Source organism: Aspergillus aculeatinus, assembly GCF_003184765.1.
Source record: "Aspergillus aculeatinus CBS 121060 unplaced genomic scaffold BO66scaffold_17, whole genome shotgun sequence".
NCBI lineage: Eukaryota > Fungi > Ascomycota > Eurotiomycetes > Eurotiales > Aspergillaceae > Aspergillus > Aspergillus aculeatinus.
Window position 1 is genome coordinate 345489 of NW_020291486.1, and position 17369 is coordinate 362857.

Sequence of the window (17369 nt, forward strand, 5' to 3'; positions counted from 1 at the left end):
AGTGGTACTGTAATCTGTGCTGCAGTGCAGTGGGCTGGCCATCCACCACCTTCAAAGTCAGTCACTCTAACTAACTAGTCGGTCGGTGGTAGGCTGGCTGGTGTGTGCTTCTCCTTCTCACCTAATCTTACTCATTTCCCCCTCCTTCGATCTTCCTCTTACCTGCCACCCCGTCTCTCCCTCTTCTTGTCTGTGTTGTCACTGCAAGCCTGCTGCATGGCTTTCATCGTATTTCCGTGATCTTCACCTACCTGGAGTCGAGTCGGCTGGGTGTTTTGTTTACTGCCTCGGGTCCCTCTGCAGGGACTCCTGGCTTGCACTGGCCCCCCCGAGCCCGCCCGCGTGTTATTGCAAGTTTCATGCCCAAGCACTAATTAAACCCCAACGTGTTCCCCGTCCCTCTTTAATCGTCATCTACTGCCTTCGTTCGCTATTGCTCGCGCTCGCCGTAAACCGATATCTCGTGTACAACTTCAATTCGATTAGTTCGATCGTGCCGTTGACTCCTATTCCCCTCCAAACTCAATTCGCTCTGGACCTTCGTTCCCCTTTTCGGCCCCTCGGCCTGGTGCGACACCGAAAACACACAAAACATCGCAGCGCAACGAAAACGCAGTCATAGCATTGGCTTAGCACTCTTTCAGCCATGGCATCTCCTTCGCTTTCGGAGCTGGAGCAGCGCAATCGCCTGCCCACTCTGTTTGAAGTTCTCAGTCGGCGAACGCTCGCTCCCGTCGATCTTTTTTCCTTCTACATTTATATGCGCGACCAGCAGCGATCAGTGGATTATCTAGACTTCTGGTATGTCACAACAGTCCTCAGGAGAGTGAGTGACTTGCGCGAAGGACGGTCGCTAATTGAGTGCTTGCGCCAGGCTGGATGTCTCACAGCATATGTCCCTCTGCCGTCACTATGTTCGTGAGCTGCGCCGATCCGTTCTTGTCGCGACGCCTGATCTGGAAAAGGCCGACAGCAAAGGCTCTTCCGCCGCCTTAGACAACATCGAGCATCTGAATGATATCCCTCTAGTCGAAGCGGGACCCTCGGGTTCACGCCATGCCCTCTACGAATTAGAAGACCGAGACGCAAACCAACGACTGTCGGCGTTCCTCCGCTCGGACGGCCATACATCAGGGCACTCTCCGCAGAGCAGCTTAGGATCACAGAACGCTGCCCGCACAGCGTCGAACGAGCAGCCCCCGCAAGATAGCTCCGGGACTCGAAACGACTCGCCGTCGCCCGGGCACACGGTGGCACGTGCGGATATCCGCGCAAGTGCAGAGAAGATTCTGTACACATACTTGCTTCCCGGGGCTGAGAGAGAAATCGTTCTACCGGAGGAGATGGTGACGACGATTATCGATCATGTCGAGGACCACGGCCGGGATGACCCCGAAGTGTTCGATCCGGCGAAGGACTATGTCTTCCAGGCGATGGAACGCGATGCATTCCCGGGATTCCTGCAGGCCAAGGCGCTGGGGAACCTAGTACCTTTGTCCATCATCGCCCGTCTGGCATTTGCGCTGATCAGCTTTGGTGGAGGCTTCTGGGGTGCCTTTTACGTGGTTCTTCGCGACAAGCCCCGACATATACGGTGCTGGGTAAGGCAATCCCTGCCGCTCCGGTCTTGCAATCTTTGCTAACTTGCGTCACAGCTGATATTGCCCTTTGCCGTTGCGTCGTACTTCCTCGTTTCGTACCAGTACAAACTTGACCCGGTCATGGCGTTCTTGGGCTACAGCGAATACACATTTATGACCTGGTCCCCGATCCGCGAACCATACGTGCGGAAGCTCCTGAACAAGCGCGCCACGGCGACGGCTCTGATCGCCTTCTTTGTGGCCACCGCGCTGAGCATTCTCTTCATCTTCGTCCCCGGCACCATGCTCTAGATGACGCAACCTCTTCTGTGTGTGCCAGACCTGCCTTTTGACCTCGACGTAATGCAGCGCCATCTCCTGTTCATATATCCTGTTCCGTGTTACCCCTTTGTCCCTTCGATTCTAGTAATCTTCCTCTTAGCAGATACCATACCTTGATCCTGACTGATAGTCTAATCTCAATCAATAATCTGGATATACTTGAATCATGACCTTTCCGTAAATCACCGGCAATGATTTGGTGAGCGACCACCTAATACTCAGTGTGTAAATGTCTATCGTGCAGCCGCTAAAGCGCCGGACTTGACTTATACTTGTCGATTAGGTTTACCGATCGATAGACATCCGTGAACCTATTTGCCACAATCCACAGATGACATCATGACTTCATAAAGCAAGCAGCATGTTAAACGTTCCGTATAAGAATGTCTCCTCTTCTCGCGCAGCTTATTGAGACAGCAAAAATTTCATACTATCACAATTGATACATCCAACATGACATCACTTCCCAAGAATCACACGTCGACCAGCCGGTTTGACAAGAAGGAAGAGAAGGACAATTCCGAGAATCTGTTCAATCAAGGCCCCACGAGGCTCGGCGGTATGACCTCTCCGCTGGCATTTTGACGAAGTGGACTGATGACTGATGATGCGAGTCAATGCTCCAGGTACAGACAACGCTGCCTCGTCTAATGATATCGACTTTCCACACAAAGACTATCACGACGGTCCAGGGAAGTACGACGACGACGATGAGAACCCCTCCCGGGCCGTTGAGGATGCAATCCCTGCGAATCCGTCGTAAGCAGCGGGGATGAGTGTGGCATGCAGGGTTACAGAGGTGCAGCAGATATAGGACTTTGTATATAAGTGAAGGGCTCTGTTTTGTTAATTTAATGCCTTTCTAAAACACACTGACACGTTGAATATGTATCATCTCTTCTTTTTCTATCCTGACCTGGGTGCTAGAGCATGGTCAGTTTTAGCCGGCCTATACCTAGCAAAGTAATAGAGCACTCAGTCTCTAGACTCGAAGTAACATCAGGTGAAAGGGTGGGATACCAAGTCGATATAGGCATGGGCTGAAAAGGCGGTAGGGGACACGGCAGTAATGACCGGTTTGCATGGCTTGCATGGTTTGCACAGTTTACACAGTTTGCATCGGATCGCGCGGCGCGTGTGGACGGGGAGTGTGATTACTTCTCCGTTCCCGGCGTGTTTACTTACTCGCTCCTCTCCCTCTCCCTCCACCATCGCAGTCATGGAAACTCAGGCTACCTCTTACGCTGTCTTTCTCATCTATCGGAATCGCGACTCTTCTGGTCTCTTTGACACTCACTAGTATCTATTGGACTCATTCCTCGTGCTTTTCCATGGGTGGACAAGCTCTCATGTGTTTCCTGTTGCATCTCTGGCCTTCTCACCTCTTCGCCTTTCCACCGTTCAAGGCACCCTCATACAGATCTTACCCCCTGGTACGCTCTCCAGCTCGCTGGGGAGTCTAACCCTAATGTAACCCCGTCGGTTCGGTGCCAACGGCTTCTTGCCGGCGGCAAGTTTCACGGTCATGCACGGCGGTTTGAGCCCACTAGTCGACTCGCATCGCTTTCGGGGGATCGAGGAGGCGAAAGGTTCCCGATGCTCAGAGCGCCATCCCTCCGCGGGGTGCGCATAAAGACGGTTTTCCATGCAGTTCCCGCCGCAGGGCACGCGTCGGTCTACCAATGCTGAGTGTTACGTGCTGATCAACACAGGACAGTCTTCACTTGTTGCCGTGGTACTGAGCTGATGATTCGAGAGAGAAGGCAGGTGGAGCATGCCGGGCATCTTCCGCAGGAGGATGTCACTGGGAGCCCATAGTGGGCGCCGATTCAAGGAACTTTACAACCGTGAGCTTGATCATTGCATGTGCGAACTGGTTTACCCGAATACGAACAAACCGGGTGTCTTCGGACATACCGACTGCCTCACACACAGTCATCGAGTCTTTGGATTGATCCACTCGTCGGAAACCGGTTTGAATCTCTGGAACGGCCCAGGTGTTTCCACCGTTCCAGCCCGGATTGAACCGCAGCGAGGTCAATTGCAAATGGATGACTTCCTCATGGTCGATCGGATGATGCCATGAGGAGCCCCCCCTTGGGCTTGTTCGTCGCTTTCCAGTCTCGAGTCGGTCTCCAATCATGTATTATGTATCTTTCTCCGCCCCTAACCGGGGTAAAGCGGTTGGCCTCCTTGGTCGGTGTGACTCGGCTGTCCCGTGCATGCTCCCAATCCGAGGGTTGACTGGGGCCTTCGCTCCCTGCGTTCAAACTCTCGATCATCCCGGGTACGAGACCGGCTAGTGGACTCGTGGATCACGGCATGAGAGCCACCCGATCTGCGCTTCGCTCGCGAAGGTCCCGATTGATCGTGTTAACCATCTCTTTGCATCGAGCGGGTGCAGATAGATTGATGGGCGCTGACTCGGCCATAGCTTCGGGTATGGTCCCTCCCCTTGGGGAGAAGGAAGCGGTTTTTATGGATGTTTTGTTTGTCCGTTTCCCCATGCCCTCCACTGTCGGGCTTCTGGCGGTGGGGAGGAATCAAAAACCAGTCCGCGGGGGTACTGTATCACACACAAGAGGTTGAGAAGCCGTTGATCTTGGGAGACGACGTGAGGTCATGATCTGCGCATCGAAGGTTCGACGATGGGAGATAGTATGCTTGGTCAAAGGGGCTCGAGCCACGAGATCTGGGATGATTCAAGACTGAAATCTCAGCAGAGAGCGCGAGGTATATCTGGCCACCGGCTGTGTCCATCACTCTGGTGCCGCCTGTCCTGACCGTCGCTTCGGCAATGCCGATACAATTGTTGCGTTGGTATACTCTCGATCGTCAGATCGTGCAGCACTGGCCTTTTGCTGTCTCGGATCCGTACAGGAGGCTTGTTATGGGACCTCGAAAGGGGATCAAAGCTCAGTGCTTGTCTGTCTCGTTTCTTGTTGTTTCCGAGGCTGTGGGGGCAGGTCTTGCGTGGGTTACGGGGAGAGGACTGCGCTTTGAATTGTGGTTGGCAACGCAGGAGTCGAACATGAGGGATGGCCCAGGGTGGTGGGCCGCCGTTCCCTCACCGAGGGCCCGCGGTGAGGGAACGGCCCCCTTTTTTTTTTATAAGTGCTCCAGATTCCCCGGTTGTTGCATAGCTAACTACGGTGGCAGGTTGTTTTGGCGGCAACAGCTCGACTCGATGACTTCCGAACCGCGGATGTCGAAGCGAACGATCGGTTAGCGGCCTCGGTTTACTGGATCGGGATTAGAGTCGGTACCTTGGGTCTAGAGCAAGAAATGAGCTATGCAAAGGTTGCTAGGAACATGCATCCCGTGACCTCATAATCTAGTTCATGCTAAGATTCCACCGTGTAACAACTGTGTAGCCGTATGCCATTGGCGATGACAGCCTGTCCTTGTACAAACCTTGCCATACCTATCTCTAAATTTACCCACACTCCACAACTCGAACCCACTGCACCATCTCACCACCAAGAACTCCATGACCAGTAAAAACCACCAACCCATCAATTCCTCACAAAACCTATATACAGACGACACCCCCCCTAAGAATCCAAAAGATTACCGCCCCATCCACCCCCCATCAACCGTAACCACCTCCCCAGAAACATACGCACTGGCCGCACTGGCCAAAAACACCACCACCCCCTTGAAATCCTCGGGCCTGCCCCACCGCCCCGCGGGGATGCGCGCCATGATCCCCGCGTTGCGGGCCTCATCCTGGATCAGCGCGGTGTTCATCTCCGTGGCGATGTACCCGGGGGCGATGGCATTGACGCTGATGCCGCGGGCGGCCCACTCGTTGGACAGCGCCTTGGTGAGCTGCGCCACCCCGCCCTTGGAGGCGGCGTAGGCCGGCACGGTGATCCCGCCCTGGAAGCTGAGCAGCGAGGCGACGTTGATGATGGCGCCGCGGCGGCCGCCGGTGGCTTCGAACTCGGCGGCGTCGCGGCCGAGCAGGTAGGCGCCGAATTCCCGGCATAGGGTGAAGACGGAGGTGAGGTTGATGTTGAGGACCTGGTCGTTTGGTATCGGGATTAGCATTAGCATGGAGTTTTTGGCGGGGGGGTGGTTTGGTTTGGGAAGAAAGGGCAAGGGGGAATACCTCATCCCAGTCCTCATCGGGGAATTGCTCGCTGGGATGCCGGCGCTGGATGCCGGCGCAGTTGAGGAGGATGTTGGGCGTGAAGCCCTGGGCGGTCACGGCGGGAAGGATCTGTTTGAGGGCGTCGCGGGAGGACAGCTCGGCGACGTGGATGTGGGCTTTGCGGTGCAGGCGCGTGGTGATCTCGTCGCGCGTGGTGGTGTTGGATTCGTCTCGCTTTTCGGATATTGACAGTCAGAATCTATCAACATGTTTCCCCCCAACCAGGGGGCCGACGACGCACCTGGATCAGAATAATGTCCGCGCCCGCTTCCGCAAGCGCGTACGCCATGGCCTGGCCGATTCCCCGCGTGCCGCCGGTGACGATGGCGGTGCTGCCTTCGAGGGAGAAGAGGGCGGGAATGGACATTTTCGGTTTGTTATTCGTCGGATGGGTGGTTGTATGTTTTGGTTTAACGTTAATCTGTCAAGGTCGTGGGGTTGAGTGGACTCGTAGTTCATGCAGACTCATCAATTGCAGCGATATCAATACCGGCGACTTTACAAAAGCTGTCTCTTTTCACAACGACCAACTGACTCACCACCACCCCACGAACGTGGGGGAGGAGCCCTTTAAAGCAACCTTGAAGTCATGGCAGTGATTCAATGCGGGGCAGCAACCAGCGGAGCTCCTCCAGATTGGGATGATGCAATTGCCGAGGGAGACACAACATTAAACAAAGTCAAAGGCCGATGCCCCCGCAACATCCTCCCCCCGGCTATTGAAGTTTCCGCTCGGTGCTGATCCGATCGCTGTATTTCCGTATCAGTACCGTCATCCGGGACGAATGATACACGGAGCATCAGCATCGTATCGTGCCATGAGTCTCTATGCACTACTATGTGACTAGCACATAATCCTGAAAAGTTCAAGTTAGATCTACATCTTGTCATCATACTACTCATTTCGATGCCGTTTTGCCGCCTTGAAGGTTCTACCATCGGACAAAGACTCCTTTGGTCTGGCTGGTTTCTCGGTACAGCTTCCAGTGCGTACTATTTTTAGTTGATTCAGTCTGATAGCCACACCTTAAAATATCAACCGTTCCTGCAATCTCGCCCAATAGCAGCAAGATCGCCGAAACATAAATGTATAATCATAGATACAGAGAAAGTAAACTCCCGCGGCTCTGCGCCACAGGATGATGTGTATGTGGTATCCATTGCGCCAATGTCGCCAGCTAAGTAGAAAATCAAAAGGATAGATGGTCTGGGGTCCCATAAAAACGTTCATCGAAAGGCAGAGTCATGCCGTTCATTTCACCTCATTCGCATCCGAGAAAGGGCTTTCCACGCGCGGTGGAATGTGTCGGCTGCTTCGGTTCGAGCGGGTCCCTTCCGGGGTCTCGAGGAGTGAGGATGCCCGGGCGCTGGGTTCGGCCCGGGCATGATCCTGGAATGGGCTCTGGCTGACGGCGGGCGAATCTTCAATCACGGTGGCGGGACGCGACTGCGCATCGGTCTTAGCGGCCTCAGGAGCGTGGTCGCTGCGGGCCTGGCTAGAACGCTTGGGAGTCTCTTCCTCATCGGATGAACTGGCGTCGAATCCGGACGTCGGGACTGGGTCTGATTGCTTGGTGCTGGTGGATCGAGACACGTTGGAACTGGTGGTTTCGGACTGCTCCTCGATGGTCTGCACGCCGGTGGGACCATTGGTGGTTTCCTTCTTCTTTTTCGATGCGCCTCGAACCATGACTGGTTTGGCGGTCACCGTCCGCGCCACGATCGAGCTGTTGGTGGTGGCCGCTGAAAGGCCGGCCTTGGCCAGCTGGGCTTGGGTAATGGCCGGCACTGCAGGAGCATCGCTGTTGGCTCCATTGATGTTGACCACGGCGGCACGCGTGCGCATCACTTGTTGCGCCGGCATCGGACTGACGATGGCGTTGTTGCGGTAGATGGTGGTGGCCACGCTGCTGCGTAGACTAGGGGCGATGCTGCGACGCTCGTTGGACATTTCCGACCAGGCCGAATCACGAAGGTCGCCAGGCATGAAGAAATGTTGGTCGGGGTGGGCACCAGGGAGCGGTGGAACCGGGGGCACCAGACTCCCAGGAGTCTCTGGGGGCGAGCGATTGGTGACACCAGGGATGTAAGCGATTTGGATCACGTTCGAGGCGCGAGTAAGAACGGTAGAGGCGATCGAATTCGTGGACTTCCTGGACTGTCTCGTGTCGGCAGCCACGCTGGACTTTTCGGCTTCGGATGCCTCTTGTTGTTCCTTGCGCTTCTTCCTGATGAAGAACCACCATACCAAGAAGGTCACTATCGCGATGAAGGCGATACCACCGACCACACCCCCTGCGATAGCACCGGCGTCTGTCCCGCCGCCACCGGAATTATTGGAGGACCCCGAATCTCCGCTGGTTGGAGATTTGACACATTTGGTGGTCGCGCACTGAGTGCAAGATTGACTGACCATCGTACAGGTGTAGCCATCATCGCAGGTCGGGCAAGCGGGCGCTGAGGAGGAGCATTGTACGCAGCTTCGGAAGGCTAGGAGGGAACGGGAGTAGAGGACTGAGAAATGCATATTAGCGATCGGGAGGCACAGACCAAACCGTAGTGTACGCACCGTTAGGAGTGGTCGAGTCGGAAGGATGGAACGACATGACGGGCGATGGAGTGTTGGAGTTGTGGTGAAAGAGATGGTTGATGGGGGGGGGGGGGAGTCGGTCGGAAGGGTCGTAGCAGGACGCTGTGTTCTCAAAACAAAGAGGCTAGGGAGAAAGAGAGACGGAAAGGGCGAAAAAAAGAGTGGCAGGCCGATCAACGGCGTAAAGAACGTGGGATATTGACTTTGCGATGAAAAGAGTGTAATACTCGACAGACGTCAAGTCGTGAAAGTTGGATGCTAGGTCATACAAGAAAGAGAGCGCACGAGAGGAGAGAAGAGATGAAGGAAGATGGAAGAGGTTCAGATGAGCGAATGACTGTTGGCGGAAGAAGATTGGGTGGGAGATTGGCAGGCAACAACGCGCATAGCAGAATGCAATGAATCCAAGTGGAGCTCCCAGGCTTGGGGCAATGGGAGTGGGTAGGATACTTTTTTCCCCTCCCAGTCGGAATGTCTGCAAGTCACGGAGTAGCTACGGAGGAGACGAATCTGTAACGTCTGGGGAGGGACCACGCGTGGTGGCTGCCAGGTACAGAGCAGACGGAGCCAGCGCAAGTGACAGGGGAAAGTCAGGGGATAACCATGGGATGCAGGTTAGGAGGAAGTAAGGTAGGAGAGAGAGAGAAAAAAGAAGAAAAGAAGAGAAGAGGAAAAGAGGAAAAGAGGGAAGAGAAGGAGGAAGCTGGTAAGATAATCAATCAATCAATCAATCAATATTTAATGAGAAGAATTGAAGAATGAATAAATTAAAGAGACCGACAAGGAGATGGAGAGGGAAGGGAGGGGGAGAGACGGAGAGAGTGAGAGTGAGAGCGAGAGAGAGCGAGAGAGAGTGAGAGAGAGAGCCAGACCTGCAAGTACGGGTGGGTGGGAGAAGCGACTAAGCCTGAAAGAAGAGGGTGAGTGCGGGCGGGAATTGCGTTGGTTGGTGGATGGGGGGCTGAGTAGTAGTAGTAGTGACACCCACTGCAGTCCACTCTGCAGTCTCCGCCTTATTCCTGCCGCGTTATCTTAGTACTAGATAGTCTAAGAGAATGACTCCAGTTGATGGATGGATGGATGGATGGATGGAGTGGACGGAGACCATTCCGTGAACAAGAGAGCCATTTCCAGCATACACTGCATACAACTGCAGTATCATTGCACAACACCTGAACACCTGAACACCTGACTACATTTACAATAATCTGTAATCTGCAATCTGCCACCCCCCCTGACACGGACCCAAAAATATCGAACCAAAGGATCGTGTCTCAGGTGCTCAAGTGCAGGTCTCGACCGTCGCTCGGTCCACGTTGCTTCCGTTGTCTTCCTTTGCCCGGAAATTAACACGGCTGGGCCTGGAGACTAAGCACCCACCGGCGTTTTGCCTCTCTACTCAAAAGGCATGGATCCTCTGGACCTCTCTATAAAACCAGTCGACTGACACTGCACTAGTGGAGTAGTCCCAGTAGTTTGATGGGTTGATTGCTCCATCTGCCGAAAATCTGGTCAAGTTGAGTTGTCAGAGAGGAGAGAGATCGGGGCCAGTCCGGGTCATGTGACCTCGCTCCCCCTCGCTCCCCCTCGCTCCCCCCTGACGGACGGGCCGTCGGCCGCTTTTGGTCTGGTTGCACCGCCTGGCCGACTCGTGTTCTCTCGCTGCAGGAGGCCGCCATGGTCCAGTAGAAGTATATGTACGGAGTAGTTACTGTAAGTAACCTTCGAAGTGACTTGTCTATCATATGCTCTAGTACTAGTGGTTCAAATGTGTAATCTTCCATATGGACACTGGTCACTAAATCTGACAAGATGCATCTACCTAGTACTGCACACTCTCGAAGTGACAATACATATATTGCTAGCTATAGTCGCATACACTCGTGCTCCAAGCCCAAGATCGTAAGACGACAATTCATAAAATAGGAGCGCAACCACTCCAACTGAGGGCTGAATCCCACTCAGGCGGGCAGAAGTACCCTCGGAACCATCAGCCTGAAGTAAGCGAAAGGGCGCAAGCACGTGCATAAGACGGGTGTGATGTCTACCCTACCTCATCGACCGCACTTCAACCACCCTGACCCCATAATGATGGCGATTGAAACTTTCTGAGTCAAACAAGATGATCGCCAAAGAATACATCTTCCTCAATGGTCTCCTCGGCGCACAACATCGTCGTGCGCGAGAGTAAGACCCCAAGATACATACAATGCCCCCTCGAAAACCCACCAAGACCGGCAAGCCCGTCCGACAGGCTGTACTGAGCGGACGGGTCACTCGAGCACGCAAAGCTGCCATCACTAGCAGCTACAAAGAACCAACTCCACCAGAAGCTTCCCATAGCGAGGATGCGATTTCGGGGGAGAGCGATCGCCAGAAGGACCTTCCGCCGGTTCAGGGAAAGCCACCGGCTTGGGCAGAGGTTTGTCCCATGTAATCCTCATAGAACCTCATGATGAAAGTCCTCTAATGCGAGAGCAGTGCCGTCCTGACCTCTGTGATGCCCTCCCCTGGTTCCGCTCTGCGCAAGGAGGCTACTACCACAATGGCAGTCTGTGCTACGGCTGTCTGGTGGATGCGGACTCGGGAGTCCGGGCCTACATCGATGACGAAGTTGTCATAACTCGAATGTAAGTATCACCGGGGCCACAGCCTGCTCAAATTACCTAGCGAGTGAACTCCAATCGATACAACTAACCTCGCAACTAGTGGCGGTGGGTGCACCAAAGACGCAGAGGGGAACCTTGTGCTGCTCAAAGATCAAGACACTGATAGCGCGATCTTAAGCAGCGTGATGAACAGCTGGAGGCTGCAGAACCCGGTCGGACTCATCATTGGTACGTAGACGACGGGCTTGACGTGGACATCTCGTGTTAACCCCTTGACAGGAGATCGAAACAAGCAATTGAGCCGGAAGCTCGCCCACCGATACAACGTGATGGCCTACTTCCGCATCACAGACGTCTGGCACGAGCAGATCGGCACGAAGAAAGGCGCCAAAGTGCGCTTCGAGAAGCTGGACCTCGCCGCGACAAGCTGGTGGGCGGCCCCGGGCACCACCCCATTGCCCGTGGAGCAACGGGACTTCACACTCGGCCCCGCCACGAAACGCTGCTCGAGCTGTGACCGCGACAGCAAGCAGGTCTACAACGAGGGCTGGATGTGCCTGACGCCGTCCTGCGCCCGGTTCTGGAAGGTCAACGGCGCCACGGCGCCGCCAGGGCACCTCAGCTTCAACGCGGCATTTCTCCGCGCCCGGCTGGCCCCCGACCCGCAGATCCAGCCTCACTTTGACCTGGTCCCGGACCTGCTGGCGACCCTGTCGGAGGACCAGGGCGACCTGGTCTTCAAACGCATCGCCTGGAAGGGGATCGTGTGTCCGCTGTGCTCCCGCTGCATCGCGCGGCGATTCTGGCGCGGATGGAAATGCGCCGACGAGCTCCTCCACAACCCGTCCCAGCAATCGCATCGGTGCAGTTTCGAGCGATACCTCAAGGTGTCGCCGCTCTCGGTCCGGTCCGTGATTGACGAGTTCGAGATCCATCCCGCCAAGCGGGCGCTATACTTCGACCCGAAGCTGCAGCTCCCGAGCGTCGACGACTCATCCTTATATCCGTACCGAAAGCTGGTATATACTCTGCCCGGTGTAGGGTCGGTGACGCATCTGGTGGCCAACCGAGCGATCAACACCCGCGCCAACGGGCCGGATGATCTGTTCAGACGGCTTCAGTCGGTGGATCTGGGACTCCAGCGGTATCCGCTTCAACAGAGTGTCGGTGGGTGCGCCCCTCACCCTCACGGATTCATCGCCCGATCATCACGCTGACCTCTTGCACAGTCCGCGGCACTCTGACGTCTCACTACGCAGTGAACTATGTACGCCCTCCCCTTCCGTTCCTTCTACTATCTATCCCACTCCCAATCCGTCGATCTAACCCTCCACAGGGCTGCCCATACAAATACGTCGTCTCCGTCGCCAGCAAAGGCTTCAACGAAGCCAGCGACGAGGTCCTCCGGGCATTAGGCCGACTGACCTGGGCGACCCAGCAAGCGGTCACCACCGCGGGAGACGCATTTCTGCCCCCCAACGAGCTCCTCCTGCTGGGATACATGGAGGACATGAAGATCGGAGTAAGCCGAACCCCAACGGAGTCAACCCCCCCCTAACAGAACCCAGTACCACGACGACGGCGAATCCTCCCTCGGCCCCACCATCGCGACCCTCTCCCTCGGCGCCCGCGCCACCATGCTCCTGCGCATGAAATACAAATACTACCACGGGTACACCAAAGCCAAGCGTCTGGTAGACGAAGACCCCGCCCTGAACGGATGCGTACACTGCCCCGAGCGGCAGGCGCTGAAGCAGGCTCTCGACGCGGGCGCGATCACGCGGGAGGAATACGAGGCGCAGCGCCGGAGACTGCCCGCCCGGAATCGGAGGGGCATGGCGCCGCCGTGCCTGAGGATGGAGCTCAATCACGGGGATCTGGTGGTGATGCATGGGGAGGGGTTGCAGCGGTTTTATGAGGTATGCTTTTTCCCCCGGAGAATCACAGAGGGATGGGCTGATGCTGATGTTTGACGATACGACTGTAGCATTCGGTGGTCCCCGAGAAGAACCTGCGGTTCGCGCTGACGGCGCGGTATATCAAGCCCGAGTTCGTGGAGGAGGCGGACAGGCAGAAGGGGGTGTTTGCGCTTACGGGGGAGCAGGTTTATGATGGGAAGTGATGTCCCAGAGGAAGAGGAGTGTGCAGTGCAGTGCAGTGCAGTGCAACGATGGGCTTGCTGGATAGTCTACCACCCTCTATATAGCTTTGCTGGTTGCTACAATATACCCAATCACTGATCCCGCCAATTCTCCACCCCATAGTCCACCGGGACCGGATGGTAGAAACTGAACCGTTCAAACGGATCCCACTTCCGCTTCAACGCCGCCAACCTGACCAAGCTCCTCTTCCCATACCACACCTCGGGCCCCTCGTCCCCATGCGCATAGTTATTGTAGAGCACCAGCTGCCCCCGCCCCTCCGGATCCTCAAACCCACTCGTCCGCGCAAACCACTCCCGACTCTCCACGACCCACGCATTGACCCGCTCCTCCGCCCGGTCATCGTCATCCACAAACGTCGCCTTGAAGAGCACATGCGTCTCGATGTCCCGAAACGCATACGCCATGTCCTCTCCCCCTTTGTCCCCCAGCCTCACCGCCTGCGTTGGAAACCGCGAAAACACCACCGACGCCGCGATCCGCCCATGATACTCCCTCGCAAAGCCGGCAAAGGCATCGGTGTACTCCACAAAAGTAGCGACATCGGTGCGCCTGAGCCCGGCACCGCCGTAGATGAGCCGGAGGTCGTGCTCGCAGGGGGAGGGATCCTCGCTGAAGAACAGCTTGGAGTAGAGTTTGTTCCAGGGCAGGACCGGGGCGAAGCGGGCGCGGAGCGGGCCCAGCGCGCGGAAGCGCTGGAGGTAGGGCTCGGCGGCCTCGGGCGGGCCGTAGTAGATGAAGTTGACGAGGATGGTCGCCTATCCTTGTTTCAGCATGCACGCCCTTTCCCATCCTATACTAGTTAGCAGGCGGGTATGTGAGAACATACCATATCCAACCCCGGATTCCACCCCAAAACCACCGTCAACGCCAACACATCCGGCAGTCCCTCGCCATCAAACTCCCGCAACGTCTCCCAGACACTCGCGTTCGCGCTCGCCGCAAACAACATATCGCCCTCCAGCACCTGGCCCGCGTTCGTGGCCTCGTACACCTGGTAGGTGGCCTCGACCACGACCCCGAAGTTCCAGCCGGCGCCGCGCACGCCCCAGAAGAGGTCGGCGTTTTCGGTCGCCGACGCCGTCACCACTTCCCCCGCCGCCGTGACGAGCGTCGCCGAGGTCAGCGCGTCGATCATCAGCCCCCGCCGGCCTTGGAGGGGGCCGATCCCCGCCCCCAGCGTGGCGCCGATCGTACCCACGCATTGGGCGGCGCCGGTTTCTGGTTCCCCTCCCGCCGCCGCATCGCGGTATTAGCTTGGTAATTGGGACAGGTATGGAGGTGGAAGACCAGAAAGAGGGGGGGACAAGAAAGTAACGTACGGATCTCCTTCCCAGCAGCATACAGCACATCCCACATCTCCTGGAACTTGGTGCCCCCGCCGACGGTGAGGCGGTCGCCGGCGGGATGGAGGCGTGCGTACCGGAACTCGCTGAGGTCGATGTTGATGCCCCCCTGCATGTGGGCCAAGGTGGCGGAGACGCCGTGGCCGGCGCCGGTGGCGAGGAAGGGGATGTCGTGGGCGTTGGCGGTTTTGATCTTGGCGTGGGATTAGCTCTGCTCGTGGAAATACTTGGAACGATCCACTGGGGTACGGGGGAAGAAGAGTACAATGTTCTGCACATCCGACACAGTCGCTGCCCGGATGGCTGCCCTATACGACGGGGCCTGGTACGCGGACCAGCGCTGCTGGATCCGGTCCGTCCAGTTCGGCCAGGTCGGGTAGATGATATGCGCGCCGGGCGAGAGGACGGGGCGGAAGAGGGATTCGAGGTCGGGGGTGTTGTGGGGTGCGCTGTCAGTAACATTCTGGGCGTGGGCCGCGAGGGCCAGCGCCAGCAATAGTATGAGGGCAGAAAGGCACGGCATATCGGTTTCGCATGCTTGAACGGTCAGATATGTCAGATTGGCGGGACAGAGTCGGAATTATAGCCTCGTGGGAGGGCATCTGTTGGGCCCAGCTAGTCTCAGCCGCTAATCGATGCTAAATATCTTGGCTGCATTAACTGTTCACGTAGCAAGCCCTAGCCCCGGGTCGGAGATGCTCGTGTCCGAACATGGTGAGATTGCATGTCTGTTCTGTGTTGCTGATAACACATCTTATACTTGCGTAACCTAGGCGAGGAGACTTGCTGCTGTGGCGCAGAAATACTTATAACTAGTTAGCACCAACGGTGTTGTCGATCAACCTTAAAGATAGAACGGCGGCCGTGCGTAAGGCTTCCCGGGGCAATTCAACCCACCTTGAGGCGTCTACACCACCCTCAGTAAAGATCGTATCTCATTAATTAAATCTACCATTACCATGTATCAATACCGATGTGCATACATCCCACTCCCCTCAAAACTCCAACTCCTCCACCTCCATCCCACAATCCACACACGTCTTGACCCCGATCCCCGTCTCGGGATTCTCCACCGACCGACCCCATTGATGGACATGCCGCCCGCCATTCCCCAAATCATCGCCGAACGCCCCGCCGGCCGCGCCCATCCGATTCCGCCGGTACGCATCCACACGCGTCCGCTTCTTGAGGTCCTGCAGCTTCGTCTTGAACTTGGCCTCGCGGCGCCGCTTCTTCTCGCCCTCGCGCCGCTCGAACTCCGCATCCAACGCCTCAGGCGACCCCCACTTCTTGTCGGAAAAGGCATACTCCTCGACCTGGTACCGCAAGTAGAGCATCATGTTGTTCCACGTGGACTTGTGGGGGTTCGGCCGCTCCAGATGCGGCAGCAACTCTTCGTCGCGGAGCTCAGCTACCCACAAGAAGTCAGCATAACCCATCCCTAACCCCCGCCTATATACCCCATACCCTCCGGAGAGAAAAGGAAGAACTCACGATCCGTCAACAGATAATCCTCCTTCGCCTCCGTCTTGGTCAACAGACTGTATCGTTCCGGAAACCGCTCCTTGCAGGCATGACAGACCCGACACCGCAACTCCTCCTCCCACTTCCAATCGATCTCCAAGCTCCCGCACTCGCGACACGCCTTCTGCTTCTCCTTCTCCTCCAGCACACTCAACCCGGGCTCGAAGGGCCCCGCGCGCTCCCGCCGCAGCGCCTTCACCAGCAGCTGCCGCTCCCACTCCTTCTGCGTCATGCCGGCGGGCTTCTGCTCGGCCTTGGGGTCCTGCACGTTCAGCGCCTTGTTGTGGGGGTCGTCGTCCACCGATAGAAACCCGCCTTTCGTGTCCGTCATCTTGCTGAAGTCGTAGTCGACGAATTTCGTGAAGTTGCGCGCCGGGCGGATGGTGTCGAGGGGTCGGGTTGTAGAAGTGGTGGCATCGCGGACGGTGGAGGGGGTGGGTTGCGCGGTCATGGTGGTGTAGCTTCTTTTGACGCCTTTCGTTGCGGTGGTAGTGGTGGCGGCGGCTGCTTCGGCGTCACGCTGCTCGCGAATGGCTTTGGCTTTCATGCGGTTGATTTCCTATCACATTTCACGATTGTCAGGAAGGCTGGAGCGGGGATGTGGAGGAGAAATGGACGACGTACGATCCGCCGCAACTGCTCCGGAGTGAGCGGGCCTCGGGGGAGCTCACCGGGCTTGGTGGTGCCCGTCTTAGGCGGAGGGGTCGAGGGACGGTCGGTTGCCATTTTTTCTGGCCCTCTTCGACTTGTTCGGATTGTAGGCTTTGGAGTGAGGAGGTGTAGATGTAGATGTAGGAAGAGTAGGAGGCGTCGCGGTCGCGGTCGAGGCCGTCGCCACATCACGTGCCGATAAGCATTTTAATTGACGGGCGATAAGAATTCCTCCCGCTACAAAATGACGTCGGACAACTTTTTCTCTGCCTCGGACTCGTCGCTGCCCATGTGAAGTCAACCCTAACTTCGATTCTTTGGACTTTGGAGTCGGGGGGAAACTCTATTGCCAGTCCATGGTTAGGAGAATCAGCGGGGAGAAGAGTAGAAAGCTTGTTCTCAGCAGTCT

At 56.5% G+C, this 17369-nt stretch overlaps 6 protein-coding genes across 6 annotated transcripts; 2 read left to right on the top strand and 4 right to left on the bottom strand.

Moving 5' to 3' along the window:
• Positions 1–646: 646 nt before the first annotated feature.
• On the top strand, positions 647–1892 carry rgsB (putative RGS domain protein (Rax1); the record flags this gene model as incomplete). Its single annotated transcript, XM_025643670.1, has 3 exons — positions 647–801; positions 875–1601; positions 1656–1892. The coding sequence occupies 3 exons, from the start codon at positions 647–649 to the stop codon at positions 1890–1892; spliced, it is 1119 nt and encodes a 372-aa protein (XP_025505201.1).
• Positions 1893–5492: 3600 nt separating this feature from the next.
• Positions 5493–6561, bottom strand: BO66DRAFT_448642 (putative 2-deoxy-D-gluconate 3-dehydrogenase; the record flags this gene model as incomplete). The annotated part of the gene is made up of 3 exons (XM_025651757.1): positions 6320–6561; positions 6037–6252; positions 5493–5948 (listed from the first exon to the last, which is right to left on the bottom strand). The coding sequence occupies exons 1-3, from the start codon at positions 6443–6445 to the stop codon at positions 5493–5495; spliced, it is 798 nt and encodes a 265-aa protein (XP_025505202.1). The 5' UTR covers positions 6446–6561.
• Positions 6562–7022: 461 nt separating this feature from the next.
• Positions 7023–8742, bottom strand: BO66DRAFT_371847 (uncharacterized protein). Its single transcript, XM_025645472.1, has 2 exons — positions 8648–8742; positions 7023–8592 (listed from the first exon to the last, which is right to left on the bottom strand). The coding sequence occupies exons 1-2, from the start codon at positions 8682–8684 to the stop codon at positions 7331–7333; spliced, it is 1299 nt and encodes a 432-aa protein (XP_025505203.1). The 5' UTR covers positions 8685–8742; the 3' UTR covers positions 7023–7330.
• Positions 8743–10821: 2079 nt separating this feature from the next.
• Positions 10822–13502, top strand: BO66DRAFT_371852 (uncharacterized protein). Its single transcript, XM_025645473.1, has 8 exons — positions 10822–11090; positions 11150–11298; positions 11378–11505; positions 11557–12444; positions 12507–12544; positions 12614–12799; positions 12846–13196; positions 13265–13502. Exons 1-8 carry the CDS (start codon positions 10878–10880, stop codon positions 13397–13399), a joined length of 2088 nt encoding a protein of 695 aa, XP_025505204.1. The 5' UTR covers positions 10822–10877; the 3' UTR covers positions 13400–13502.
• Positions 13454–15344, bottom strand: BO66DRAFT_390948 (FAD-binding oxidoreductase). The gene is made up of 4 exons (XM_025647135.1): positions 15051–15344; positions 14762–14978; positions 14269–14660; positions 13454–14197 (listed from the first exon to the last, which is right to left on the bottom strand). Exons 1-4 carry the CDS (start codon positions 15306–15308, stop codon positions 13511–13513), a joined length of 1554 nt encoding a protein of 517 aa, XP_025505205.1. The 5' UTR covers positions 15309–15344; the 3' UTR covers positions 13454–13510.
• A 368-nt stretch (positions 15345–15712) lies between these two features.
• Positions 15713–17167, bottom strand: rad14 (DNA repair protein RAD14). The gene is made up of 3 exons (XM_025647136.1): positions 16934–17167; positions 16280–16868; positions 15713–16196 (listed from the first exon to the last, which is right to left on the bottom strand). Exons 1-3 carry the CDS (start codon positions 17033–17035, stop codon positions 15781–15783), a joined length of 1107 nt encoding a protein of 368 aa, XP_025505206.1. The 5' UTR covers positions 17036–17167; the 3' UTR covers positions 15713–15780.
• Positions 17168–17369: the final 202 nt, after the last annotated feature.

What these genes read in the sequence shown, in the direction of transcription:
- BO66DRAFT_371847 (XM_025645472.1), bottom strand. Translation starts at nt 8,684, where the DNA reads ATGTCGTTCCATCCTTCCGACTCGACCACTCCTAACG. An exon ending in CGACTCGACCACTCCTAACG is followed by an intron (nt 8,593 to 8,647) that starts GTGCGTACACTA and finishes TGCATTTCTCAG; the next exon opens with TCCTCTACTCCCGTTCCCTC.
- BO66DRAFT_371852 (XM_025645473.1), top strand. Translation starts at nt 10,878, where the DNA reads ATGCCCCCTCGAAAACCCACCAAGACCGGCAAGCCCGTCCGACAGGCT. An exon ending in CCCGGTCGGACTCATCATTG is followed by an intron (nt 11,506 to 11,556) that starts GTACGTAGACGA and finishes ACCCCTTGACAG; the next exon opens with GAGATCGAAACAAGCAATTG. An exon ending in TGGAGGACATGAAGATCGGA is followed by an intron (nt 12,800 to 12,845) that starts GTAAGCCGAACC and finishes AACAGAACCCAG; the next exon opens with TACCACGACGACGGCGAATC.
- BO66DRAFT_390948 (XM_025647135.1), bottom strand. Translation starts at nt 15,308, where the DNA reads ATGCCGTGCCTTTCTGCCCTCATACTATTGCTGGCGCTGGCCCTCGCG. An exon ending in TGTCGGATGTGCAGAACATT is followed by an intron (nt 14,979 to 15,050) that starts GTACTCTTCTTC and finishes TCCCACGCCAAG; the next exon opens with ATCAAAACCGCCAACGCCCA. An exon ending in GGAATCCGGGGTTGGATATG is followed by an intron (nt 14,198 to 14,268) that starts GTATGTTCTCAC and finishes AAACAAGGATAG; the next exon opens with GCGACCATCCTCGTCAACTT.
- rad14 (XM_025647136.1), bottom strand. Translation starts at nt 17,035, where the DNA reads ATGGCAACCGACCGTCCCTCGACCCCTCCGCCTAAGACGGGCACCACC. An exon ending in CGGAGCAGTTGCGGCGGATC is followed by an intron (nt 16,869 to 16,933) that starts GTACGTCGTCCA and finishes GAAATGTGATAG; the next exon opens with GAAATCAACCGCATGAAAGC. An exon ending in GGATTATCTGTTGACGGATC is followed by an intron (nt 16,197 to 16,279) that starts GTGAGTTCTTCC and finishes TCTTGTGGGTAG; the next exon opens with CTGAGCTCCGCGACGAAGAG.